Source organism: Littorina saxatilis, linkage group LG14 (genome assembly GCF_037325665.1).
Source record: "Littorina saxatilis isolate snail1 linkage group LG14, US_GU_Lsax_2.0, whole genome shotgun sequence".
NCBI lineage: Eukaryota > Metazoa > Mollusca > Gastropoda > Littorinimorpha > Littorinidae > Littorina > Littorina saxatilis.
The window spans coordinates 29,458,931-29,485,410 of NC_090258.1; the positions used below are offsets into that span (position 1 = coordinate 29,458,931).

Here is a 26,480-nt window from a genome sequence, read left to right on the forward strand (position 1 = left end):
ATGGTAGATGGTTTGTTGCAGGGGGGCGGGGACGTAGGTCAGTTCGTAGCGCGCTGGCTTTCTAACCAGTTCGTCGCGATAGGTGTGGGTTCGAATCCAAGGTTCCGCAAGATATTTATTTCTCGGAGTCAACATAATGCAAACCCTCTTCGGTATCCCCACACCCCCCTCGTGCACACACGCGTACGATAAATATCCGAAGTTCATAGAGAAGGTCTCCGTGCTTGGAAAACACGAAGACACGCATGCATCATCTCTTGTCGCTCATCATCCTGAGTGTATCTCAAGAAAACAGCCACAGTGGGCTTGTTCGAGTCAAAATATCACATCGTGTCCTTTCTTTGCATTTCATTTCCCTTACTTCATCATCCCCTTGCTGGGAAATTAGCATCGCTTCTTCCCAGGGGAACGCTAGCAGCAACACGAACTACCCAGGTGTCAATCAATCAATCAATATGAGGCTTATATCGCGCGTATTCCGTGGGTACAGTTCTAAGCGCAGGGATTTTATTAAACAAAAATTTTGTTTGCAATTTATATCGCGCACATATTCAAGGCGAAGGGATTTATATTTATGCCGTGTGAGATGGAATTTTTTTTACACAATACATCACGCATTCACATCGGCCAGCAGATCGCAGCCATTTCGGCGCATATCCTACTTTTCACGGCCTATTATTCCGAGTCACACGGGTATTTTGGTGGACATTTTTATCTATGCCTATACAATTTTGCCAGGAAAGACCCTTTTGTCAATCGTGGGATCTTTAACGTGCACACCCCAATGTAGTGTACACGAAGGGACCTCGGTTTTTCGTCTCATCCGAAAGACTAGCACTTGAACCCACCACCTAGGTTAGGAAAGGGGGGAGAAAATTGCTAACGCCCTGACCCAGGGTCGAACTCGCAACCTCTCGCTTCCGAGCGCAAGTGCGTTACCACTCGGCCACCCAGGTGTGTGCGTGTTTAGGTGAAGTGAACCACATGTGTGCGCGCCTTCGTGAGCGAGGCTGGTACTACATATTGTTCATACGAAATGACAAACACAGGTTACAAGCGATAACGCGCAAAAGTACTGGTTTATTTGTTTTACATCTGATATTAGATATCAGTAATGCATATATATAGTTACAGTACTACGTATTGCGGTAAAAAACTTATGAACAGAAAGAAAAAGAGAAAAGAAAACAAATTATTAGACATGGCAAAAGTATCAAATGCATTAACAAAACACAAGAAGTAAAAACAAGAAAAATAAACAATCACAAGACAGGCGAAGACAAACAGACAAGAAAGTCAGTTACAAATACCAAACACTCGTTGGTTAGACGGGCCTTCAACAACAATAAAGAATTACGTTCCTTACGTTCAACAATACCATAAGCACTAAGAATACTCAAGAAACTTAGCATACATACGTTTAAAACCAAAATGGCTACTTTCAGGAAAATACAAAACGTTGACTCATCAGGCCAGGAATACAAAGCAAACTGTCAGTGTCATACCAAAAAGTCTCCTAACGACAATGTTCCTGCGTTAATCAAAGTCACAAACAAGATATTTTACTCATCCACTTCCCCTCAAAAGCGTTATCAGAAATAAGCCCGTTTACAAAACGATCACCACAGACCGCAAGCTCTTTTACCTAAATTCCTTTAACGTAAGGCTGGAAAAGTCGGAGAAAACGTTTCACTTCGAACTTCGTTAACCACAGAAAACACAAGTTATCATTATAAACATTAGCGACTTTCTAGCGTCCACAAAACATTGCTGTACGTTCACAACACTAGAACAGTTGAACACACAATAAAGAAACACTACAACAAGTCAGACTTTCAACTCACGTTATACATAAACAACTCACAAAGTCATTACAAAATGGCGACCAAAACACAACACAAACAAGTAACAACAAAATTACCTTATGCGCTGTGTGGGTTGACCAGCAGTACCAAAAACGTGTTGCCTCTCAAACGAAGGGCACAAAACGATTCACACTTCAGAAACAACTGTCTCCAAGAACATTACGTTGACGTTAAAACATAAGAAACACTCCGTTGGTTCACTTGTTAAAGGCACAGTAAGCCTCCCGTAAACCATCACAGAGCTCCCCAAGCGTCTAAATACAGTACAAGCATACTTCCATTTGAACGCTCACCGAACGGGAACATCCTGGCTGCTTTCTGTCGAGCGTGAGACATTTTCCAAGAATTTATTTTCGTAGACTTGTTCCGTTAACAACAACGGCGCCTCGTTTTTGCGCTAGACCTAACTTTTAAAATCTAAATAATAAATTGACAGCTTGTTACACAAACATTCTTTAATCATAACAGAATTCGTTTTTCATCAAGACAAGATCAGAACAATTCGAAGTTGTGAAAGTTTAAAAAAAGAAAAGCCCGGAAGCAGGGTCACGCAAGGGTCGTAGCAGACGACGGCCGGTTTATCAGTGCAAATCGCCGTTCCTCTCAACAGTCACAAGCCATCGCTAGAGTTCTTGTGAACCACAGCCGTTGTTTCGTGCATAAAAAACGTGCTATTGTAGATAAGCTCACGTCGAGTCGCATTCAAATGACTAACTATGACGACTGCATTGTGAAAAGGGAAAACTGGATCACACGGGTTCACAATGGCTCAGGGGTAAGATAAACCACGCAAAAATAAATTCTTTGAAAATTGTTCGCTCTTTACGGAGGGCACCTAGGATGTTCTCAATTGGTGAGTGTTTAAATGAAAGGGTGTTTGTACTGTGTGTAAAAGCCTGACCGTATCTGTGATGGTTTACGGGAGGCTTACTCTGCCTTTAACCTTCATACGTTTACAGATCAAAACCAAACACTTCCTAAAACCCTCAAATCGACTGACGAGACAGGAGTCAAGCAGTGGTATTTATGGAAACAAAAACCTAACATGGAATAGTTATTCAAAAGTCAAAGGTCACCGGATTGACCAACCAACAACATTTATAAGACAGAATCGGGTGAAACTACTATTTTACAACCAGTCAGTAACCGATCACGCACTCCGTGCATGCTCAAAACTTAAAACGGTATATTTAACAGAAAGAAGACCAAGGAACTAGCTGACATCACAAAGCTAAAAACACGTGAGTCACACGTATTCTAAAACTTGCAACGCAGATTCGCAGGGCTCACCCCAAAATCAAGACACGGAAAAGAGCACGTGAATCTCACGGTGTTCTAGAACTAAACGACGCAGTTTGTGACACTCCGACCAAAACCAGGTCACAACAACTGAACAAGGAGCACGTGAATCTCACGTAAACATATTAACGCTCAACAAAACGGGTCACAACAAAGTGCCACAATAAAAACACGGTTTACTTCTAAGTTATATTTAGTCAAGTTTTGACTAAATATTTTAACATCGAGGGGGAATCGAAACGAGGGTCGTGGTGTATGTGCGTGTGTGTGTGTGTGTGTGTCTGTGTGTGTGTGTGTGTAGAGCGATTCAGACTAAACTACTGGACCGATCTTTATGAAATTTGACATGAGAGTTCCTGGGTATGAAATCCCCGAACGTTTTTTTCATTTTTTTGATAAATGTCTTTGATGACGTCATATCCGGCTTTTCGTGAAAGTTGAGGCGGCACTGTCACGCCCTCATTTTTCAACCAAATTGGTTGAAATTTTGGTCAAGTACTCTTCGACAAAGCCCGGACTTCGGTATTGCATTTCAGCTTGGTGGCTTAAAAATTAATTAATGACTTTGGTCATTAAAAATCTGAAAATTGTAAAAAAAAATAAAAAATTATAAAACGATCCAAATTTACGTTTATCTTATTCTCCATCATTTGCTGATTCCAAAAACATATAAATATGTTCTATTCGGATTAAAAACAAGCTCTGAAAATTAAATATATAAAAATTATTATCAAAATTAAATTGTCCAAATCAATCTAAAAACACTTTCATCTTATTCCTTGTCGGTTCCTGATTCCAAAAACATATAGATATGATATGTTTGGATTAAAAACACGCTCAGAAAGTTAAAACAAAGAGAGGTACAGAAAAGCGTGCTATCCTTCTTAGCGCAACTACTACCCCGCTCTTCTTGTCAATTTCACTGCCTTTGCCATGAGCGGTGGACTGACGATGCTACGAGTATACGGTCTTGCTGAAAAATGGCAGCTACTTGACTAAATATTGTATTTTCGCCTTACGCGACTTGTTTTATATTTAGTCAAGTTTTGACTAAATATTTTAACATCGAGGGGGAATCGAAACGAGGGTCGTGGTGTATGTGCGTGTGTGTGTGCGTGTGTGTGTGTGTGTAGAGCGATTCAGACTAAACTACTGGACCGATCTTTATGAAATTTGACATGAGAGTTCCTGGGTATGAAATCCCCGAACGTTTTTTTCATTTTTTTGATAAATGTCTTTGATGACGTCATATCCGGCTTTTCGTGAAAGTTGAGGCGGCACTGTCACGCCCTCAGTTTTCAACCAAATTGGTTGAAATTTTGGTCAAGTACTCTTCGACGACGCCCGGGGTTCGGTATTGCATTTCAGCTTGGTGGCTTAAAAATTAATTAATGACTTTGGTCATTAAAAATCTGAAAATTGTAAACAAAATTAAAAATGTATAAAACGATCCAAATTTACGTTTATCTTATTCTCCATCATTTGCTGATTCCAAAAACATATAAATATGTTATATTCGGATTAAAAACAAGCTCTGAAAATTAAATATATAAAAATTATTATCAAATTTTTTTTTTCGAAATCAATTTAAAAACACTTTCATCTCATTCCTTGTCGGTTCCTGATTCCAAAAATATATAGATATGATATGTTTGGATTAAAAACACGCTCAGAAAGTTAAAACGAAGAGAGGTACAGAAAAGCGTGCTATCCTTCTCAGCGCAACGAATACCCCGCTCTTCTTGTCAATTCCACGTGCACTGCCTTTGCCACGGGCGGTGGAGTGACGATGCTACGAGTATACGGTCTTGCTGCGTTGCGTTGCGTTCAGTTTCATTCTGTGAGTTCGACAGCTACTTGACTAAATATTGTATTTTCGCCTTACGCGACTTGTTACATCGTGCAATGGCTTGAGCAAACGTAATTACAACAAGTCGCGTAAGGCGAAAATACAATATTTAGTCAAGTAGCTGTCGAACTCACAGAATGAAACTGAACGCAATGCCATTTTACTCGTAGCATCGTCAGGCCACCGCTCATGGCAAAGGCAGTGAAATTGACAAGAAGAGCGGGGTAGTAGTTGCGCTAAGAAGGATAGCACGCTTTTCTGTACCTCTCTTTGTTTTAACTTTCTGAGCGTGTTTTTAATCCAAACATATCATATCTATATGTTTTTGGAATCAGGAACCGACAAGGAATAAGATGAAAGTGTTTTTAAATTGATTTGGACAATTTAATTTTGATAATAATTTTTATATATTTAATTTTCAGAGCTTGTTTTTAATCCGAATATAACATATTTATATGTTTTTGGAATCAGCAAATGATGAAGAATAAGATAAACGTAAATTTGGAGCGTTTTATAAATTGTTATTTTTTTTATTTTCCGATTTTTAATGACCAAAGTCATTAATTAATTTTTAAGCCACCAAGCTGAAATGCAATACCGAACCCCGGGCTTCGTCAAAGATTACTTGACCAAAATTTGAACCAATTTGGTTGAAAAATGAGGGCGTGACAGTGCCGCCTCAACTTTCACAAAAAGCCGGATATGACGTCATCAAAGACATTTATCAAAAAAATGAAAAAAACGTTCGGGGATTTCATACCCAGGAACCCTCATGTCAAATTTCATAAAGATCGGTCCAGTAGTTTAGTCTGAATCGCTCTACACACACACACAGACAGACACACACACACACACACACACACACACACACATACACCACGACCCTCGTCTCGATTCCCCCCTCTACGTTAAAATATTTAGTCAAAACTTGACTAAATATAACAAAAAGTAGGTGAATGCATGCCACATCGGCATGCACAACATGCACCTGGCATAACGACCGAGGTATTTAACGTGCCACTGCGGTGACACGGGGGTTGCACATGCCATGGATACCGTCTCTGACACTGCACATACAATTAACCCGTGTCAGTCACGGCCTAGGATTCGAACCCATGACCCTAGGGTCACGGATACAATTCTAGTGCTTTAACAACTGAGCTGCCCAAGCCCCCGTATAACTGATACTGTATGTTGTGTTTGCAGGTGACGGTGTTAGACCAGCAGCTGGTGGCAGTCAAACAGGTCTACAGAGAGTACGTGCACCTTGACGCCAACATCATCACAGAAATCAATCAGGTGAGTAGACGGGCGCAGTGGCCTAGAAGATAAGACATCGGCTTCCTGATCGGAAGGTCGTGAGTTCAAATCCCGCCTGGCAGGTCAACTTTTGTGCAGACCTACCAGTGCCTTATCCCCCTTCGTGTGTTCACGCAAGCACAAGATCAAGTGCGCACGGAAAAGATCCTGTAATCCATGTCAGAGTCGGTGGGTTGTAGTAACACGAAAATACCCAGCATGCTTCCCAGATTGAACTATCCCCTAAAAGCGGCGTATGGTGGGGTAAAAACGGTCATTCACATACAGGAGTTTCAGCCCATGAACGAAGAAGAAGAAGAAGAACAATCATATGAGTGAGTACCTGTGTAACAATCCAATATATAGATGGATGGGTGAGTTGAGGACGGGAGGTAGGGATGAGCAACTTGTTCAATTCAATAACACTTTATCATCTGAATGCAACAAACAGAAATTTAGAGGATAATATACCCAAAACAGGGAATACATATACATTCATTTCATGCGTGACCGGTTTCTGATTTCATTTCCGGTATTTAAAGATTTTTAACGATGAAACACTTGACCTTTCTGCTTGACGCAATCCTTGAATACGCAGGAGAAACTATATATGGTGGCGAAAGAGGGATCTGCGTTTAGTGACGTCTCGTAGTTTTGTGTGTGTATGTTTTTTGTAAATAGCTAGCTAATTTCAAATATCAAGGTCACAACTTTTGGGGGGGTAAAAAAAAAGAGGTGGGGGGAGCAATTTTTGACTCACATGCGAAGCAAAAGTGAGTCTATGTACTCACCCGAGTCGTCCGTCCGTCCGGACGTCCGGACGTCCGGACGTCCGGAAAACTTTAACGTTGAATATTTCTTGGACACTATTCAGTCTATCAGTACCAAATTTGGCAAGATGGTGTATGATGACAAGGCCCCAAAAAACATACATAGCATCTTGACCTTGCTTCAAGGTCAAGGTCGCAGGGGCCATAAATGTTGTCTAAAAAACAGCTATTTTTCACATTTTTCACATTTTCTCTGAAGTTTTTGAGATTGAATACCTCACCTATATATGATATATAGGACAAAGTAAGCCCCATCTTTTGATACCAGTTTGGTTTACCTTGCTTCAAGGTCAAGGTCACAGGAGCTCTTCAAAGTTGGATTGTATACATATTTTGAAGTGACCTTGACCCTGAACTATGGAAGATAACTGTTTCAAACTTAAAAATTATGTGGGGCACATGTTATGCTTTCATCATGAGACACATTTGGTCACATATGATCAAGGTCAAGGTCACTTTGACCCTTATGAAATGTGACCAAAATAAGGTAGTGAACCACTAAAAGTGACCATATCTCATGGTAGAAAGAGCCAATAAGCACCATTGTACTTCCTATGTCTTGAATTAACAGCTTTGTGTTGCATGACCTTGGATGACCTTGACCTTGGGTCAAGGTCACATGTATTTTGGTAGGAAAAATGTGTAAAGCAGTTCTTAGTGTATGATGTCATTGGTAGGTTTAGTCAAGGTCAAGTATGTGAGTCGTATGGGCTTTGCCCTTCTTGTTTTATTTTTGTTTTCTGTTTCTGAAATTAGAACTTGAGTTTTTAGCCTCAGATGACCTTCACACATTAGTCTGCCCTCTGTTGATTGTCAAGGCCACATGCACTCATTTACTGTGAAGGGGAGTCGATTGAGCATTTGCTATTTTTGTTGTTCAACTTAAGGTGCGCAGTCTAAAGCACACGAACATCAATCAACTGAAGGGGGCCTGTATAGAGGCAGGCAACGTGTGCCTTGTATGGGGCTACTGCACCAAGGGATCGCTCAGAGACGTCTTGCAGAACGAGAACATCAGGCTGGACTGGATGTTTAAACTCTCCTTCGTCTGTGATATTGCCAAGGTAATTGAATTGACGTGAGTGATATTGCCAGGGTAAGTTGACGTCAGTGATATTGCCAGGGTAAGTTGACGTCAGTGATTATTGCCAGGGTAAGTTGACTTCAGTGATTATTGCCAGGGTAAATTGACGTCAGTATAAATATTGCCAGGGTAAGTTGACGTAAGTGATATTGCTAAGGTAAGTTGACGTCAGTAATGTGACGTGAGTGATATTGCAAAGGTAAGTTGACGTCAGTAATATTGCCAGGGTAAGTTGACGTGAGTGATATTGCAAAGGTAAGTTGACGTCAGTAATATTGCCAGGGTAAGTTGACGTCAGTAATATTGCCAGGGTAAGTTGTCGTCAGTGATATTGCCAGGGTAAGTTGACTCAGTGATATTTCCAGGGTAAGTTGACATCAGTGATTATTGTCAGGGTAAGTTGGCGTCAGTAATATTGACAGGGTAAGTTGACGTAAGTGATACTGATATTGCTAAGGTTAGTTGACATCAGTAATATTGCCAGGGTAAGTTGACGTCAGTGATTTTGCCAGGGTAAGTTAACGTCAGTGATATTGCCAGGGTAAGTTGACGTCAGTAATATTGCAATATTGCCAGGGCAAGTTGATGTCAGTGATATTGCCGGGATAAGTTGATTGACGTCAGTAACATTGAAAGGGTAAGTTTACACATATGATATTTTCAGGGCAAGTGTTATGTGTGGATACCTTCACAAAACACTTGACCTGAAGATACAATTTATTCTTGAGTGATAACGGCAAATTGACATCAATGAGATTGCCAGGGGAAGTATACACCAATGATATAGTGGGTACAGTTACTTCAGGTTTGAGTAACATGTTTATATTTGTAAGTGAAAATCAAATTGAACTATCCCCCGTAAGCGGCGTATGGCTGCCTAAATAGCGGGGTAAAAATGGCCATACACGCAAAAACCCACTCGTGCAAAATCACGAGTGTACGTGGGAGTTTCAGCCTATGAACGCAGGAATAGAAGAAGAAGAAGAAGAAGAAGAAGAAGAAGAAGAAGAAGAAGAAGAAGAAGAAGAAGATGATGATTCAACTGGACTTGACCAGGTCAAATACCAGTAAAAGTAGGTCACAGTGTCCCTTTTATAGGTTACTGATCCGAGTTCAGTGCATTCAAGATACCTGCAACATGGCTGGTGACTTGTTGTTAATATGCCACATAAAGGCTAACTTACCTACAGTCACCGGTTGGCAAGTAGAGCAGCAACAGAGGACCTCCACTCCTATCTGTTCGGGGCGAGTCTCTGGGTGGTACCCCACGTTGCCCATATTTTAAACTGGTCGACAAATATTTTCAGGCTTGATTTGAATTAGAAACAGGAATTCAGACTCGGGTACCTCCCTCCACTTGCACCCATACAGTATGGTGCAGGGTCTTCATTTCTCCTTCCAACGTTCGTCGTTAGGCAGGGATGGCCAAATCTCAAATTTTTAACTTACCAGCCGGGCGAGTAACTTCAAGAAAGTCACTAGCCCGCCAGAAATGTCGCTGGCCCGGTACATACCACAGTTGATCTGCAGTGTTTATACGGCTTTAAAACTCGATATTACAACCAAAAGTGTTGCATTTGACCTGCATTTTCATTGGCCAGCCGGGCGAGTTGCCAGGCGGTTTCTACTAGCCCGGCGGATTTTGTACTCGCCCCTGGCGATCGGGCGGACGATTTGGCCATCCCTGCGAGATGTTGCCGCATGAAGAAGTGGCACACATTTGCCTGCCATGTAGAATACACAACAAGGTCTCTTGACGAAAGGGCGAAACATATCTGCGAAGGCTGCATGAGCAGTTTTAAAATGAATAGCAGAGACAGAAAGGGGACGTGTTTTTTTTTAAAATTATTTAGTCAAGTTTACGTACTGGCGAAGCCTTCTATAATATATATATATATACGACTTGTGTCTGTGTGTCTGTGTGTGTGTCTGTGTGTGAGTTCGCGATGCACGGCCAAAGTTCTCGATGGATCTGCTTCAAATTTGGTGGGCATATTCAGGTAGACCCGGGACAGGACACAACCTGGTCGATATTTCAACACGTGCTCTCAGCGCGCAGCGCTGAACCGATTTTGGTTCCACCTCAGCTATTTTGGTTCCACCTCAGCTACCCGGGCCCCCATACCGACACACCAAAGCCAAAGTTCTCGGTGGATCTTTTTCAAATTTGGACACCGTACTCAGCTACACCCCGGACACAATATCATCGATGAGATATTTCAACACGTGCTCTCAGCGCGCAGCGCCGAACCGATTTTTGTTTTTGTGTTCATTTCACCATTCCCAGTAACTCTTCCTTATCTTCTCATCTTCTCCATGTTTTCAGCGTTTACCTCCCTTCCTTCGTATGGTGCACTATAGTATGAGGGGGGCATCTTCGGATATTCCCGGCGTTCTGTTACTATTTTTAGAAGGTCACGTACCGCAGTGTCCAGAACGTAAATTGGACCCGTAAATTATCCTCACTCACACTGTAAAAGTGCAAAGGTCGAATCAATTTATAGCCACGCGAAAAATACACTGTCATCTATCTCTCTATAGATACGGCTTCTCTGTGTTTGTGTGTGTGTGTGTGTGTGTGTGTGTGTGTGTATGTGTGTGTGTGTGTGTGTCTCTATGTGAGCAACACCTGGGGATTGTTCAGTTCTGTTTGTGATGTGGTCTGGCGGCTTTTGTGTATTTGTATGTACTGGCCTTCCTTTGAAAAGCCATAACAGTTCAAAAGGGCTTACAGATAAGCTCTAAATTGCTCAATCCTGTTTGAGTGGAATTCGCCTCCAAAGGTGATTAACACGGTTACATTCGTCGACAAGGATGGGACTCGATATGGTCAGGAATGGCATTATGGCCACTGAATCATTTTCGTGCTGTTCCCATTCCACGAATCTGGGAGGGACCTAAGCTTGGCGGGTCCATTGTTCGGACCCGGCAAAGCCGGCGTACGGCTCTAAGTATTTCATCCCGGCGAAGCCGGCTACCCGGCGAAGCGGGTATTCCTCTAGTTGTACATAATTAAGTTGTCTCGGTGTTGGCTTTTTAAAACAATTTTTTTGACTCACATGCGAAGCAAAAGTGAGTCTATGTACTCACCCGAGTCGTCCGTCCGTCCGTCCGTCCGTCCGGACGTCCGTCCGGACGTCCGGAAAACTTTAACGTTGGATATTTCTTGGACACTATTCAGTCTATCAGTACCAAATTTGGCAAGATGGTGTATGATGACAAGGCCCCAAAAAACATACATAGCATCTTGACCTTGCTTCAAGGTCAAGGTCGCAGGGGCCATAAATGTTGCCTAAAAAACCGCTATTTTTCACATTTTTCCCATTTTCTCTGAAGTTTTTGAGATTCAATACCTCACCTCTATATGATATATGGGGCAAAATAAGCCCCATCTTTTGATACCAGTTTGGTTTACCTTGCTTCAAGGTCAAGGTCACAGGAGCTCTTCAAAGTTGGATTGTATACATATTTTGAAGTGACCTTGACCCTGAACTATGGAAGATAACTGTTTCAAACTTAAAAATTATGTGGGGCACATGTTATGCTTTCATCATGAGACACATTTGGTCACATATGATCAAGGTCAAGGTCACTTTGACCCTTATGAAATGTGACCAAAATAAGGTAGTGAACCACTAAAAGTGACCATATCTCATGGTAGAAAGAGCCAATAAGCACCATTGTACTTCCTATGTCTTGAATTAACAGCTTTGTGTTGCATGACCTTGGATGACCTTGACCTTGGGTCAAGGTCACATGTATTTTGGTAGGAAAAATGTGTAAAGCAGTTCTTAGTGTATGATGTCATTGCTAGGTTTAGTTATTTGACCTTGACCCTGAAGGTCATGTCAAGGTCAAGCATGTGAGTCGTATGGGCTTTGCCCTTCTTGTTTTTGAAAGTGTTGATCTTTTAGTTTGAGGCCGACAGATTGACTAAATTGTTGTTATATCGCTTCACGCGACTTTTATTTGTATCCCCTTTTTTGCCACTTTTTTGGGTGTTTGTGGGGGGTATTAGGATGGTTTTAAACATCGACTTGATATGGCGAAACGTTAATTAGGATAAAAAGGCAGGAGTAAAGTAGAATCGGGACTTCAAATTGTATAAACCAACGCATGTCCAACATAGGCACTTAGACCTGACGGACAGTAAGCCCCTTAAATTTGAGAATCGGGAATGAAAGCGCTATAACGCCTTGTGTACCAAGGCTGCACCTTCAACCGAGAATGGTACCGGCACGGTTCGCCTAGTGGTAAGGCGTCCGCCCCGTGATCGGGAGGTCGTGGGTTCGAACCCCAGCCGGGTCATACCGAAGACTTTAAAATTGGCAATCTAGTGGCTGCTCCGCCTGGCGTCTGGCATTATGGGGTTAGTGCTAGGACTGGTTGGTCCGGTGTCAGAATAATGTGACTGGGTGAGACATGAAGCCTGTGCTGCGACTTCTGTCTTGTGTGTGGCGCACGTTATATGTCAAAGCAGCACCGCCCTGATATGGCCCTTCGTGGTCGGCTGGGCGTTAAGCAAATAAACAAACAAACAAACCGAGAATGGTCATTTTTTGGAGAGAATTGTTTGTTTGTCCGTCCACAGGGTATGGGTTACCTGCACGGAAGTCCAGTCAATGTCCATGGCCGCCTCAAGTCCACCAACGTGGTGGTGGACATGAACTGGTGTTGCAAGATCACTGACCTCAACATGCCACACTTCAGATACGACGAAAAGCTTCCAGATATGGGGGACTGGCGTCGCTTTTATAGTGAGTTTGTTTGTGTAAATAATGTTGGGTTTTTTGGGGGGGTGGAGGGGGGGGGGGTGGGGGTAAGAGTGGGGTTAAATGGAGATTTAAGTTCAACCAATGAATGAGTGAATGACTAAATGAATGAATCCATCCATCCATTCATCCATCCGTCCATCCATCCATCAATCTTTCACTCAAACCGGCTGTGGACGGCACCAAAATCTTGCAGAACCTGCTGATCCATCAAGCCATGCATCCATGCATCCAGCAATCCATCCACCCATCTTTAAATTAATCGATCAACCTTCCATTCAGACTTATTATGGACAGCGACAGAATCCTGCGGAACCTGCTGATCCATCCATCCATCAAGCCATCCATCAATCCATCGATCCACCCATCTTTTAATCAATCAATCAATCAATCAATCGATCAATCGATCTTTCATCCAGACTTCCTCTGGACGGCGCCAGAAATCCTGAGGAACCCGATGATGGCTCGGGGAACGAAGAAAGGAGACGTGTACGCCTTCGGTATCATCATGCACGAGGTCGTCATGCGCACTCAGCCCTTTGGTCTGGGCGAAGAGACTGATGCGGAAGGCAAGTTGAATCCGCGTTCCTTAAAAATAAATCGCTTTTCTATAGTGTAAGTCCCGATAACAGCTCCAAGCGCACACGCACACACACACTTGTCTTGTATCATCCCATGTTTTGTTATCTTCATTGTTTACAGTTTGTGTTTTGTCACCGCCTTTGTCATCAGTAATAATATATTTTGCCATGTAGGGGCTTCCTGTGTTCTTTAGTCTGAGGTTTCTTGTTGTCATAGTTTTGAGGGTTAGTTGTTGTGCATGCAAGTTGCCCCTTGTTTCTTTGTGAGAGTGTTTTGCTTCAACTGTTTGTAATGATGATGATGATGATAATGATGATTATGACAACGTCGACAATGAAAGTGACGATGGTTATGATGATTGAAAGGTCTTCCTTCTTGCTACGTCGTCCGCCTTGCTTCATTTGATTTGTTATCGCCACAATGTTGATGATTATGATGATAATGATGATGGGGATGATGATAGTAATACAAATGATGGTGGTGGCCGTGGTGGTGATGGTGGAAAGAATGCTGACGATGACGAAGACGACGATGATTGTATGAACAATCTTCAACCCTGCTTTCTCGTTATATCCTTAGTTTAACTATTTTCATAATCACCAATGTTGTTGCTATGGGTGACAATCCATGATACTTCTCGAAATGAGCAGGGTTTTTCTGATTACGCGAAACGGGCAAAAATGTGGACGTGTAGAAGACAATTTTCCATTTTAATGGACAATAAAGTGTTGTTATTGTTATTGTTATTGCCGATCCCGCGAATTCGGCAATTTCGCGAATTCGGCACGACACACACTAATACAATCTGATTTGTACAGAGGTGATCCACAGGGTGATGAACGAAGAGAACCCGCCCTTCAGACCGCTGGTGCCGGACAGCTGCATGGCGGACAACTTCAACAAGATCAGCGACGAGGGCGTGCTGGACCTCATGGTGATGTGCTGGGACGAGTACCCGCTCTTCAGGCTCTCCTTCAACACCATCTCGTCCAACCTCAAGAATATTCGCGCGGCATATGGATCGTGAGTGAAAAAAAACTTTAATAAATTAATAATAACAGCAAGAGAAAGGTACGGGAGAGGGTAGAGTGTCGGGATGAGTACCCGCTCTTCAGACTCTCGTTCAACACCATCTCGGCCAACCTCAAGAAGACCTGCCAGGCCTGATGATCGTGAGTGGAATACAAACGTCTTTTATTATAAAAGCGACAGAAAGGTATGTGCGAGGAGGGGAGGACAAGAAGATTCGCCGGGTCTGCAGATCGTAGGTACAGATTAAAAATGTAAGAAATCGTTGACTGCTAGACCCAACAGACCAGCCGGTTCCTTACTGTTTTGTTGTTCTCTTTTACATTTTCTCATACCAGCTGATGAAATGTGTCACCTTGAAATCCTTGACCTTGACCTCGTGACCTTTTGTCCTTGACCCCAGGGCGGGCAACCTGGTGGACCAGATGCTTCAGATGGTGACCAAGTACGCAGACAACCTTGAAGAGCTGGTGGAGGAGAGAACACAGCAGCTGGCGGAAGAACAGAGAAAGACGGAGGAGCTACTCTCCAGGATGCTGCCCAAGTATGTTCTTACGACTTCAAGCATGTGTTTTATGAATCATTCTGTTTCAGGTCATTGACCTCTTCTTCACTGTCCATGCTATAATTAAGATTTTAGCCTGAACATGTATTTTCAAGATATGACTAGAAAAAAATCTAGAACGGTACGTGTATGGAACTTTTAATAGTCAAAACCTGAATTTATCGAGTTTTAATATGAACAAACAAAATGCACAACCGGACAAATGCTAATAATGCAAAGATGAAAACTTTGGTTGTTGACTTTGCTCCTTCTAATCTACCATGATCATGTTAGTCCACATATCGCCGAAGGTTTGAGTTTATTTCCGAACATCATCTTTTCAGAGATGATTATTGAGCATGTTCATAGCAGAACTACACTGATTCTACACATACTATTTCAGGTTCTTCCTGGTCTTGAACAGTTCCGTTTCCATGGTAATGTGCTTGATTTTTTCAGGTCCGTTGCACACGAATTGAAGATGGGAAGAGCAGTGATACCAGAGTCGTACCAGTCTGTCACCATCTTCTTCTCCGACATTGTTGGCTTCACGGCTTTAGCATCTCGCAGCACTCCGATGCAGGTCAGCATAGTTGTTTCTTATTGGCATTGCAGGGCTCCCAACGGGCGTCCCGTTACATGGACCCCTTCAGCAGGGTCGGATTGAGTCCAGGGGCCCCAAAGACGACATGGCCCTCGTTGGGCGTCTGAAGGACGACGAAACTTTGTCAAAGTATTTTACCCAAGTTGATCTTCTGAATGAATGGTTCAAGTCCAGTTTCTTGCAGTTGAATGTAGGCAAAACAAAAGAAATGATTTTTGGAGGAAAGAGTGATAATTGTGGTCCCCAAAAAGTGAGAATAAGCGACAAGGAAGTTGAACTTGTGGAAACCTTCAAATATCTTGGGGTTTCAATTGACAATAAGCTGACTTTTAGTGATCATGTTCATGCTGTTTATAAGAAAGCTCAGCAGCGACTTTTTCTTCTCAGGAAGCTTAAATATTTTAATGTCAATCAAAGTGTTATGGAACTTGTGTATCGCAGTTTGATTGAAAGCATACTGACTTTTAACATTGTGACATGGTATGGTACCACAAATGTTAAAAACAAAGCTAAACTCCACCGCATTGTTGCGACGGCTAGCAAGCTTGTTGGGCAACCCCAACGACAGCTGACCAGTCTCTACGAAGCTGCCATTAAGCGGAAAGCTCTCAAAATTGTCCGTGATCCGATCCATCCTCTCAACCCCTGTTTCGAAATTCTCCCTTCAGGTAAACGTTATAAGGTCCCTTTGGCACGCAAAAACCAGTTTAAAAAGTCATTCCTGCCTTCTGCAGTCACCATTTTAAATTCTTCTCGCATCACGTAGAGGCTGGTCGGCTGGGAAAAAACAAACAATGTGTACATGTGAAGGTGTGTGGGAAATATTTGTAATGTGATTACTCGGCTGTGAAACCCAACTCCTGTGATATGAGAGGGTAAATTTACATAGTGCAATATCATATTTGATTGTATCCCTTTTATGTTTTATGTTTTATGTGTGTCGTCCTATACAATTGTTGTTATAATCGTTTACAGGCAGACAGGGTGTGCCGAAGAAAAATTTCCATTTTTATGTAATATTTTAATGGACAATAAAGTGCTGTTATTGTTATTGTTATTGTTAAGACCCTGTGTACTTATAAACAATTGTGAACTTGTATTGTGTGATACATGTATGAACTGTCTTTTTTATCGGAATATTCCAAAAGGAAATTCAACTTTGTTGAAATATCAACCTTCTTGAGTGGAACGCACCCCCGCACAGTGATACTTACATAAGACTTAGCTGACGAGTACAGTCTGAAAACAGCACCCAGGGTAAGCAATATAACGAAAATGTAGTGCGTCCCGAGACTCGCACTTTATTGGCTTAATGCGTGCCGACTTTCCGGCTTCTGAATTTGAATTTTTTTGACTGTGAGAACAAGGGATCAAGAGAATTGTTTTTTTCTTGTTGGTGTTAATTTGTGAAAGGAGTTTTGTAGTTTTATTGATGATGGCATTGAGAATTAACTCAACGACATTTGTAAGCCGATTAGCAACTGCGTAGACGAAATGGTGACTTAAAAAACGACCTTACCCAAATCAAGTCGCTCACCCCGACGCTTGTTGTATAGTAGATCTTGTACTCGTGCGTCGTAAGAAACCAAATCATTTCCTCCCAAAACACATTATCAGATAAGTTTTATCTAATCTTTTTATTTTTTTAATTTTTATTTTAATTTTTATTCTTTATCTAATCTTAATTGTTTGCTTGTCTGTCCACTATAAAGTGTTTGATGTTCTTGTGAATGGTTTGTTTTGTCAACAATCAAACGTTACAATTACTTACCAAGGATGGCTAAATCTAACAATTTTAACTCGCCAGCCGGGCGAGTAACTTCAAGAAAGTCACTAGCCCGCCAGAAATGTCGCCGGCCCAGTATACGCCACAGTTGCGGCATCTGCAGTGTTTATATGGCTTTGAAACTCGATATTACAACCAAAAGTGTTGCATTGGACCAAAATGTTCACTGGCCAGCCGGGCAAGTTGCCAGGCGGTTTCTACTAGCCCGGCGGATTGTTTACTCGCCCCTGGCGATCGGGCGGACGATTTGGCCATCCCTGCTTAGGCCTAAAAAAAAAAAAATAGGTGTGGTTACGGTAACCCGACCTACCCTATTTTTAGGGGCCGACCCTATAACTTTTTATTACATTTGTCAGAAAACGCAATGAAAGCGACAGCGCTCGAGTCGCACACTTATTTCCCTGTCAAATAGGTTTAATTATTTTGTACACATTAGAAAAAAAAGTAGAAAAAAAGTGATTGCCTACCTTCCTATCCTATTTTTTTTTGGCTATGTTTCCTTAACCACACCTATATTTTTTTTTTTTGCCTTACCATTCTTGTTAAAAAAAAAATTCTTTACCCTAGGTGGTGACAATGCTGAACGAACTCTACACGGTGTTCGACAACTGTGTGGACAAGCACGACGCCTACAAGATCGAGACGATCGGTGACGCCTACATGCTGGTCAGCGGTCTGCCTGTCCGAAACGGCGATCTGCACGCCGGGGAGATCGCCACTGCTGCACTGGACATTCTCTGCGCCGTTCTCAGCTTCACGATCCCACACTGTCCTGGTCATCAGCTTTCTTTGAGGGTCGGCCTTCATTCAGGTAATGGGAAGATCCATCGTCTCAAAGACATAATATGATATCGATTAAAACAAACAAAGCCCAAGAAGTCTCTTTTTGATCCTCTCTTTTGAAGTAAAATCTCTGATGTTAAAAGCGGAACAAAGTTCGAAAAGACTTCACAATGGGGATATAGAGATTACACAACGTCATCGAGTGAGGGACCGAAAAATATTGAAACTCGAGGATGATTTTTGATACCACACAAAAAAATCATCCGAGAGTTTCAATATTTTTTGGTCCCTCACAAGATGACGTTTGTGTAATTTGTGTATACAATGATAAATTGATTGTATACAATGATCAATCTCTATACCTTCCTGTCACTGGAAGCAGCAACACTTGAAAGCATAAGTTCCCTTGACAAACGTCATTTATGATTGGCGTCATCTATGAATGACGTCACTGTCTAGACAAGACAAGTGCCGGTATCGGCAAACCTTGTCGCGGCAAAGGGCTATGACCCGTGCCTTGATACCATTGAGATCATAGGAGATGCACAGCAGTGCCGATACCAGGTTTCTTTAGCTTCACTTTAAAATGATATCAGAACGATAGTTATTCACTTGAAAGTGAACACAGGAGAGTTGTATACAATGGCGTGACGTACACATTCTATCGTTTCTGCTTCCTGTCTCCGAAGGAAGTGGCAAAGAAGTTCAGTATTTGAAAAAAGCAACGAGTTGAAATCGGGTACAACACAGCAAGCCATGTAGTATTGTGTTTATTCTACATACCGTAAGGAAACAGTTAAAGAAGGGGTTAAAGCAGCCTGCATGCAACTGAGGTCACACACACACACACACACACACAAAGAGAGAGAGAGAGAGAGAGAGAGAGAGAGAGAGAGAGAGAGAGAGAGAGAGAGAGAGAGAGAGAGAGAGAGAGAGAGAGAGAGAGAGAGAGAGAGATTCTTTACATTGTTTTGGACATAATAATTTACCCTTTTTATCTCAACAGGGCCCACAGTGGCCGGCGTAGTGGGACAGAAGATGCCTCGCTTCTGTCTGTTCGGAGACACCGTCAATTACGCTGCAAGCATGGAATCCTCGGGATTGCGTAAGTCCTTGGTTCATTAGAATGACGTCATTTCTCATATCATATCAGAAGGATGTCATAAAAGATGTAGAGGCCCCCCCCCTCCCAAAGAAAAAAGAATAAAAAAGATCCCAAGCATAAGTTGTAAATTCAAAAAGGAAACGCTCAAAAGCAAGCCAAATAGACCTTTTTCGTATAACCTTTGCCCCCAGCGTTTCGACCAATCAGATTTTAGGGCACGGCAGCCTCTCTCTGATAACCGGAACTAGAGGGCAATAGAAGCATGGCCTGAAATACCTCTTTCACTTTCGGTGCTCGAAGTACTATTGCGAGAGGATTACTTTGAGAAATTCTGCAAGAAAACGGATTATCTTGTTCAAAATCATGAACAAAAAGTCAAGGAAATCCACGAAGGTATGGTTTCAAACGGCTATTGGTGGTATATGGACGAAAGACTTGGCGAACTTCCTCTGCATAAGCGAAGCAGATGTGATCGACCACAGATACAGATCTCTGGATCAACTTACTTACTGATACTACTGCGTCGACGTTCGACATCGGACAAGTTATACGACGCATCCAGCGCAAAGAATGCGAAACCTTGGGGTAAACGATGCACATACTGTGTGCAGAAAATGTATTTTTGCATGGCACAACAGTAAGCAACTGTGGTGATCAGACTCAGAGCGAGTGTGCTGACGTCAATGAAGCAGACTCGCAACAAAGTGAATGCTGTAGTGACGCTGAACGGACAGGCACTTGGAGCCTACTGCGAGTGTGTTGCTGGGTAAGTGTTGTTGGGCTGCGTTACATGATATCTCACACAATCAGTTTTCATACTCAGTCATATAATGCATTACCCACAAACACACACAGAGATTCATTATTCTCTAATGAAAAGGTCTGCCTGCAAAGTTATGAGCATCATGTTTATGTAATTTCAATCAGTATCTCCAGGAGACCATGCCATGTTGGCTAGGCATGTTCAATATACCCGGTACCTGAGTGCGGAGTTTTATTTAATGTGTGTACACGTGTTTGTGAATCCTCTTGTCAATGAAGGTTATCACTGCAGTAAGATCAAATTCCATTCTGAGCCGGTATATATTTTATATATCAACAGCATGCGCCTACAAGCTCTCTGTAGGAATTCCTAGGAAAGATAAACTTAATTGAATTGTTATCAGCAGGCTAAGGAAAATCAAGATGACACCAACGGAATTTGATTGTGTGTTGTTGTTTTTACACAGAAAGGACAGTCTTGCAACCATGTGGCTGCCACACTTTTCGCTGCTTCACACTACACGGCTGAAGGAATCGACACTGTGCTAGCAGAAAAAACTTGTACACACTACAAATGTATGTGGAAGGGGCATGCTGCCAAGAAAACTGCACCAGCTGCTCTCGATGACATACAAATTGTTAAGTAAGTTTGTTTAATAATTAATATTAAAGAAATTAGGGTTGCGTTACCTAAAGGTTTACATCAGAGTGTGATCTATTTTTTTCAGAACATAAGTCTCAAAGTTAAAATATAGAGCTTGTTAACTACAACAGCTACCAGACTCGGGAAAGAGAAACAGTGATATTTAGAAAGTGCATCATCAAACTATGCATTTTACATTTAGTCAAGAGACGAGGGCGGTATTGTTTGTTTGTGTGTAGAGCAATTTCCGGAAAACTACAACATTATGTTTAGGTTAGAAACAAACCAGCCCTGAAAGTGGCAAGTATTTTACTCGCCATGGTGAGTGGAAGCATGTAACTGGTGAGTAGAAATGTTCATCTACTCGCCAAATGCGAGTAAAGATGCTGAATCAAATTGTTGGTTTGGTTCGTAAAATTTGCTCTCTGGCTAGTACGTTTTCAGAATCACTAGCCAGAGGCTAGTGCACCCTTTTTTGGACTTTCAGGGCTACAAGCTTAGAAAGTTAAACAGATTTTTTTTTTAAACACAGGGAAGTGCGCTTTCCTGTGGGACGGTTTTTCTACTGCGCTATGCTGGGTTGCCACTTACATTATTCGACGTGGATGCTGGTTTTCAGCTAAGCATTGTCCTTGTGAAATGTACTGCGTTCAGTATCATTCTGTGAGTTTGACAGACTGGCGCAACTTGTTTTAGCATCTGTACCCAGCATAAGATTTGCTTCAGTGTCAAGTAAAAAAAATAATTTCATTTTCAGGTATGCTTCAAGACAAGACAAGTTTCCCCGGACGACTCTTCAAGGCCTCAATTTTGACCCAAGAAGTCCGGATGCAAGGAACTAGATTACCTTGCGATACGTCTTCCACAAAGGGACTTTGCTCTGTAAATCTCTGTATATATATATATATACGACTTGTGTCTGTGTGTGTGTGTGTCCGCGATGCACGGCCAAAGTTCTCGATGGATCTCTTTCAAATTTGGTGGCCATATTCAGCTACACCCCGGACACAACGTGGTCGATGAGATATTTCAACACGTGCTCTCAGCGCGCAGCGCTGAACCGATTTTGGTTGTTCTCTGGATCCATTCCCAGTAACTCTTCCTTATCTTCTCCAGTGTTTTCAGCGTTTATCTCCCTTCCTTCGTGTGGCGTCAATCCATATTCCCGTTACTACGTTACTATTTTTAGAATGTCACTGCACTGTCCAGAACGCTTTCCTTGCACCCGTAAGTTGTCCTTACTGTAAAAGTGAAAAGGTCAAATCAATTTATAGCCACGCGAAAAATACACTGTCATCTATCTCTATATATTTATAGATATAGATATACATATATATATTCGGCTTCTCTGTGTGTGTGTATGTTTGTGTGTGTGTGCGGGCAACACCTGTGGATTGTAGAGTTCTGTTTGTGATGTGGTCTGGCGGCTTTGGTGTGTCTGTATGTTCAGGCCTTCCTTCGAGAAGCCATAACAGTTATTCTCAATCCCGTTTGAGTGGACTTCGCCTTCAAAGGTAATTGTGGTGTTTTGGCACTTGGTTACATTTGGCGTCGTCGACAGCGATGGGACTCGACATGAAATGTTCAGGCCACTGAATCATTTTCGTGCTGTTCCCATTCCACCTGGGAGGGACCTAAGCTTGGCGGGTCCATGGTTCGGAACTTTGGGGACAAAGTTCATTCAAAGGGGGTCGAGTGTGACAGGGAGACTACCGTCGCCCTTCACAGCAGACTCTGCAGAGTTGTTCGCCTTAGAAGTTGTGGGCTTTCCTTGCATGTACCCGTAAGTTGTCCTCACTGTAAAAGTGCAAAGGTCGAATCTATTTATCGAAAAATCATCTTTCTCTATATATTTATATATATAGATAGATATATACGGCTTCTGTGTGTGTGTGTGTGTGTATGTGTGTGTGTGTGTGTGTGTATGTGTGTGTGTGTGTGGAGGCAACACCTGTGGATTGTAGAGTTCTGTTTGTGATGGGGTCTGGCGGCTTTTGTCTGTCTGTATGTTCTGGCATTTGAGAAGCCATAACATATAATATAGGGCTTAGAAATAAGCTCTAAAATTCTCAATCCCGTTTGAGAGGACTTCGCCTTCAAAGGTGATTGTGGTGAACCGCCACGCTGTCTGTCTCTGTCTCGCGATTCACCCCGGCGAAGCCGGGTATTCCTCTAGTATATATATATGTCTAGATCTTGTTTGTTTGTTTTCCATAATCTTGAATCTGTTTCGTGACCCTTCCTATGCATCCTTTTTGGGCTGCCGATTCATTTTAAATATCTTTTACACTGATGTAAGAAGACAATTTGAAGTCAGCAGATCATAAATTGATAAAAACAAACAAAGCTTACTTGGCTCTGAGTCTCTTCCAGTTCCGATGATATTTTCAGCGTTAACACTGGGGGGAAGTAAAACCGCTTGCTTGTCGTCGGTCTTCAGCGGACAAAGTCACGTCTCCGACCAGTACCGTGTCTTTCTGCTAGTGTCACTTGTTCTTGATGTTCTCTCAAATCCAAGATTAAGGGTGGGTACGAAGTCAACGGAGTTGGAATCGTTGATGGCCATGCCATTGCCAGACACGAAGTGACGCGAGCAGACTTTTCAATGGCACGACAAACCCCTGTCGTCGGGTTGCGTGCACCCATCGCGTTCTTCGCTGTTGCGCCTTCGCACTTGCACCCATCGGAAAGCTATACAATGACAAATTCTGTCCACCGTATTTCTCTTTCTTCCTTCCACTGTTGCACTTGCAGTTGTAAACACAACAGTAGTATTTGCCTCGTCGTCTCCGCACTTTACTTTGCACCAAGCCTCGTTGTCGATTTTTCCTTTTGCCCCCTTGTTTCGGTAGATCTGACAATAAATATCACAGCGCATGCGCCAAAATCTAAATGAAAAAGGTCTATTTAAGGAAAAATCCCTCTGATGTTATGTACCTTATCAGTGTTATCACGAGAAACTAAACAGAAACGCAGAGAGTGTGCAAACAAGAATCTTGAACTATTTAGGAATTACTTGTTTCTGACACGACCCCCTCTGCCCCGTCCACCCACCCCCCACCCCCCCTCATACCCCCGAAACATCGTTTACACTCTGGGCTTTTTAATTAACTAGGGCTGTCCCTGCGGATAACCAACGTGTTTTCACTTTTTCAGCCATGCATATTCACGTGAGCCCAGATTGCAAAGCCATCCTGGACAAACTTGGTGGTTATCATCTGAAATCGCGCGGTACCATTGAAATGAAGGTGAATATTCCATACCACTTTTGCCCCGTTTTATTGGATTGTGTTACGTTATGTAAGACATGTTGCAAGTAGTATGTCAGTAATTATATCAATACGTTTTGAACTTTTGCTGTGAACAAATTTAAAAAACAAAAACCAGACACTTAATCTGAGAGAGTATGCAACATTCTTGATGCGGAGATATTAAAATACGTCACTTCTGTGACTTTTTTTGGGGGGGCCGTTTTTTTTTTTGGGGGGGGGGGGTCGTGTTTTTGTGTGTGTGTGTGTGTGTGTGTGTGGGGGGGGGGGGGTCTTAAATCTGGGCAGGCTTTAATGTGGTATACGACCATTTCACACTTGGTCAGATACCAAAATGAATTCTTTAAAACAATACCACAGTATGCAGAGAACATCCGGGATGATCATTCATGGTATGTGGCCCAGTGTAGTAATGGTCTTATTCCGCACAAAAGCCTGACCAGATCTCAGATAAAATTACGTTACAATCACAAATATATCGACCCAACGGTCTTTTAAGTGAACAGACAAACAATTATTCACGGGGCCTTTAAAGGTTACAGAAATAAATAATGAGAAAAATTATTTTTATTTTCTGTCTCCCAAAGCGGTGAGTATATAATCGTGTATGCGGGAAAGACGATACCTTTAACGGCGGATACAAAGTCAAACAGGGAATGGAATCAAAACTGCTGTGATTTGTTTCCCTTGTTTCAGGGCAAAGGCAAGATCACCACGTACTTTTTGAAGCGGAAGGACGGTTACAGCGTGAACATACCGAAACTCTTGCCAGGGGTGAAAGAACAAGTGGGAATTGATATACGTTAGAGTAAGCTCTGACAATATCATTTGTGGGATGATATGTGAGTAAAAAGCTTTCACGTGAAAGAGTTCGAGAAAAAGACGTAGAAAATCCTGACGGATACCGCACAAAAACACCAGAACTATTGCCAGCGGTGAAGTCAAATGGATATATATTGAAGCATTAGAGTGAAAGCTTTCACGTGAAAAATTGCCTCAAGAACAAGAGTTCGAGAAAAATACGCAGACCACCCTGATTGGGAATTGACGTGTTTGAGTGATAGCTTTCACGTGAAAAAGTTCGAGAAACAGACGTCGGGAGAACATCCTAAATGAGATTTGACGTGTTTGAGTGATAGGTTTCACGTGGAAAAAGTTCGAGAAACAGACGTCGGGAGAACATCCTAAATGAGATTTGACGTGTTTGAGTGAAAAAATGTTCACGTGAAAAAAGTCCGAGAAACAGACGTAAACAGAACATCCTGATTGGGAATTGACGTGTTTGAGTGATAGGTTTCACGTGGAAAAAGTTCGAGAAACAGATGTAGACAGAACATCTTGAATGAGATTTGACGTGTTGGAGTCAATGAGTTAAATAGTTTAACGCGAAGGAGTTCGAGAAAAGGACGCAAATCATTCTGACTGGGAATTGACGTGTTTGAGCCATTGAGTGAAAGTTTTAACTTGACGGAGTTCAGGAAACAGACGTAGGTAGGATATCCTGAATGGGAATTGACGTGCTTAAGTCAATGAGTTAAAGCTTTCACATGACAAAATTCGAGAAAAGGACGTAGAACATCCTGCAGAAGGCAGTGCAGTACCAACTTCTACGTGCTGTATGGACATAATCAGGAACCGTCTACAAGAGAAGTTGTAGCAGATTTTCTCTTGCAAGAAAAAAAGTATGGACGTATTGGCACTTATTCGTGTTTGCTTGTGATGTAAAGTTTTTTCGAGTGTGCTAGGGAAACGTGAAGAAAATCTGTAGTTTTTAGAAAAAATACGAAGTTTTTCCTTCTTGAGCAAAAGAACGATCGACTGATTGCTGTTTGCAGACGATGTATGAACACATTTGAGAGTGAACACGAGTAGTCTTCTTTCAGTAATGAAGCTATGGCCTACCCTTACAACAAAAGTACCAGCAGAATTCTGTTTACCAAAACAGATATGGCTTACTGTTTTCACAATGCGGCGACTGATACCTGCTTGCAGAACGGCTATGGACGACTGTTTTCAAAAGATGTATGCACAGGTTACTGTTTGCAGATTGGCTATGGACTACTCTTAAAAGTAGGATTATGGACACATTCGTGTGCGTAGATTCCTACTTGCAAAAGAAAATAATTTGAAGAGATCAATGTTAAGGCAAAGAATGGATATATAACTATTGACACAGGCACAGTGTAAATTCGTCCTGGAAATGAATAATGAACACAGTGCCAGCTAACGACATGTTGATATAATCCTGTGGGCAAAATAATGCTACGAGACTTCAAACTCTCCTGATGGGAGAATCCTGCACGGAAAACACGCACAGACGTCAAGAAACTCTCCTGGTGGAAGAATCCTGCACGGAAAACACGCACAGACGTCAA

At 42.2% G+C, this 26,480-nt stretch overlaps 1 protein-coding gene across 1 annotated transcript; it reads left to right on the forward strand.

Moving 5' to 3' along the window:
• Positions 1–25,585, forward strand: LOC138946574 (atrial natriuretic peptide receptor 1-like). The gene is made up of 12 exons (XM_070318019.1): positions 1–33; positions 6,220–6,312; positions 8,030–8,206; positions 12,818–12,983; positions 13,418–13,567; positions 14,399–14,603; positions 15,013–15,153; positions 15,613–15,736; positions 18,111–18,354; positions 19,333–19,431; positions 23,993–24,084; positions 24,802–25,585. Exons 1-12 carry the CDS (start codon positions 1–3, stop codon positions 24,910–24,912), a joined length of 1,635 nt encoding a protein of 544 aa, XP_070174120.1. The 3' UTR covers positions 24,913–25,585.
• The last annotated feature ends 895 nt before the right edge of the window (positions 25,586–26,480 follow it).

Coding starts and splice junctions, on each gene's coding strand:
- LOC138946574 (XM_070318019.1), top strand. CDS start 1: ATGGTAGATGGTTTGTTGCAGGGGGGCGGGGAC. Junction 34..6,219: donor TGTTGCAGGGGGGCGGGGAC/GTAGGTCAGTTC, acceptor TTGTGTTTGCAG/GTGACGGTGTTAGACCAGCA. Junction 14,604..15,012: donor ATTCGCGCGGCATATGGATC/GTGAGTGAAAAA, acceptor CCTTGACCCCAG/GGCGGGCAACCTGGTGGACC.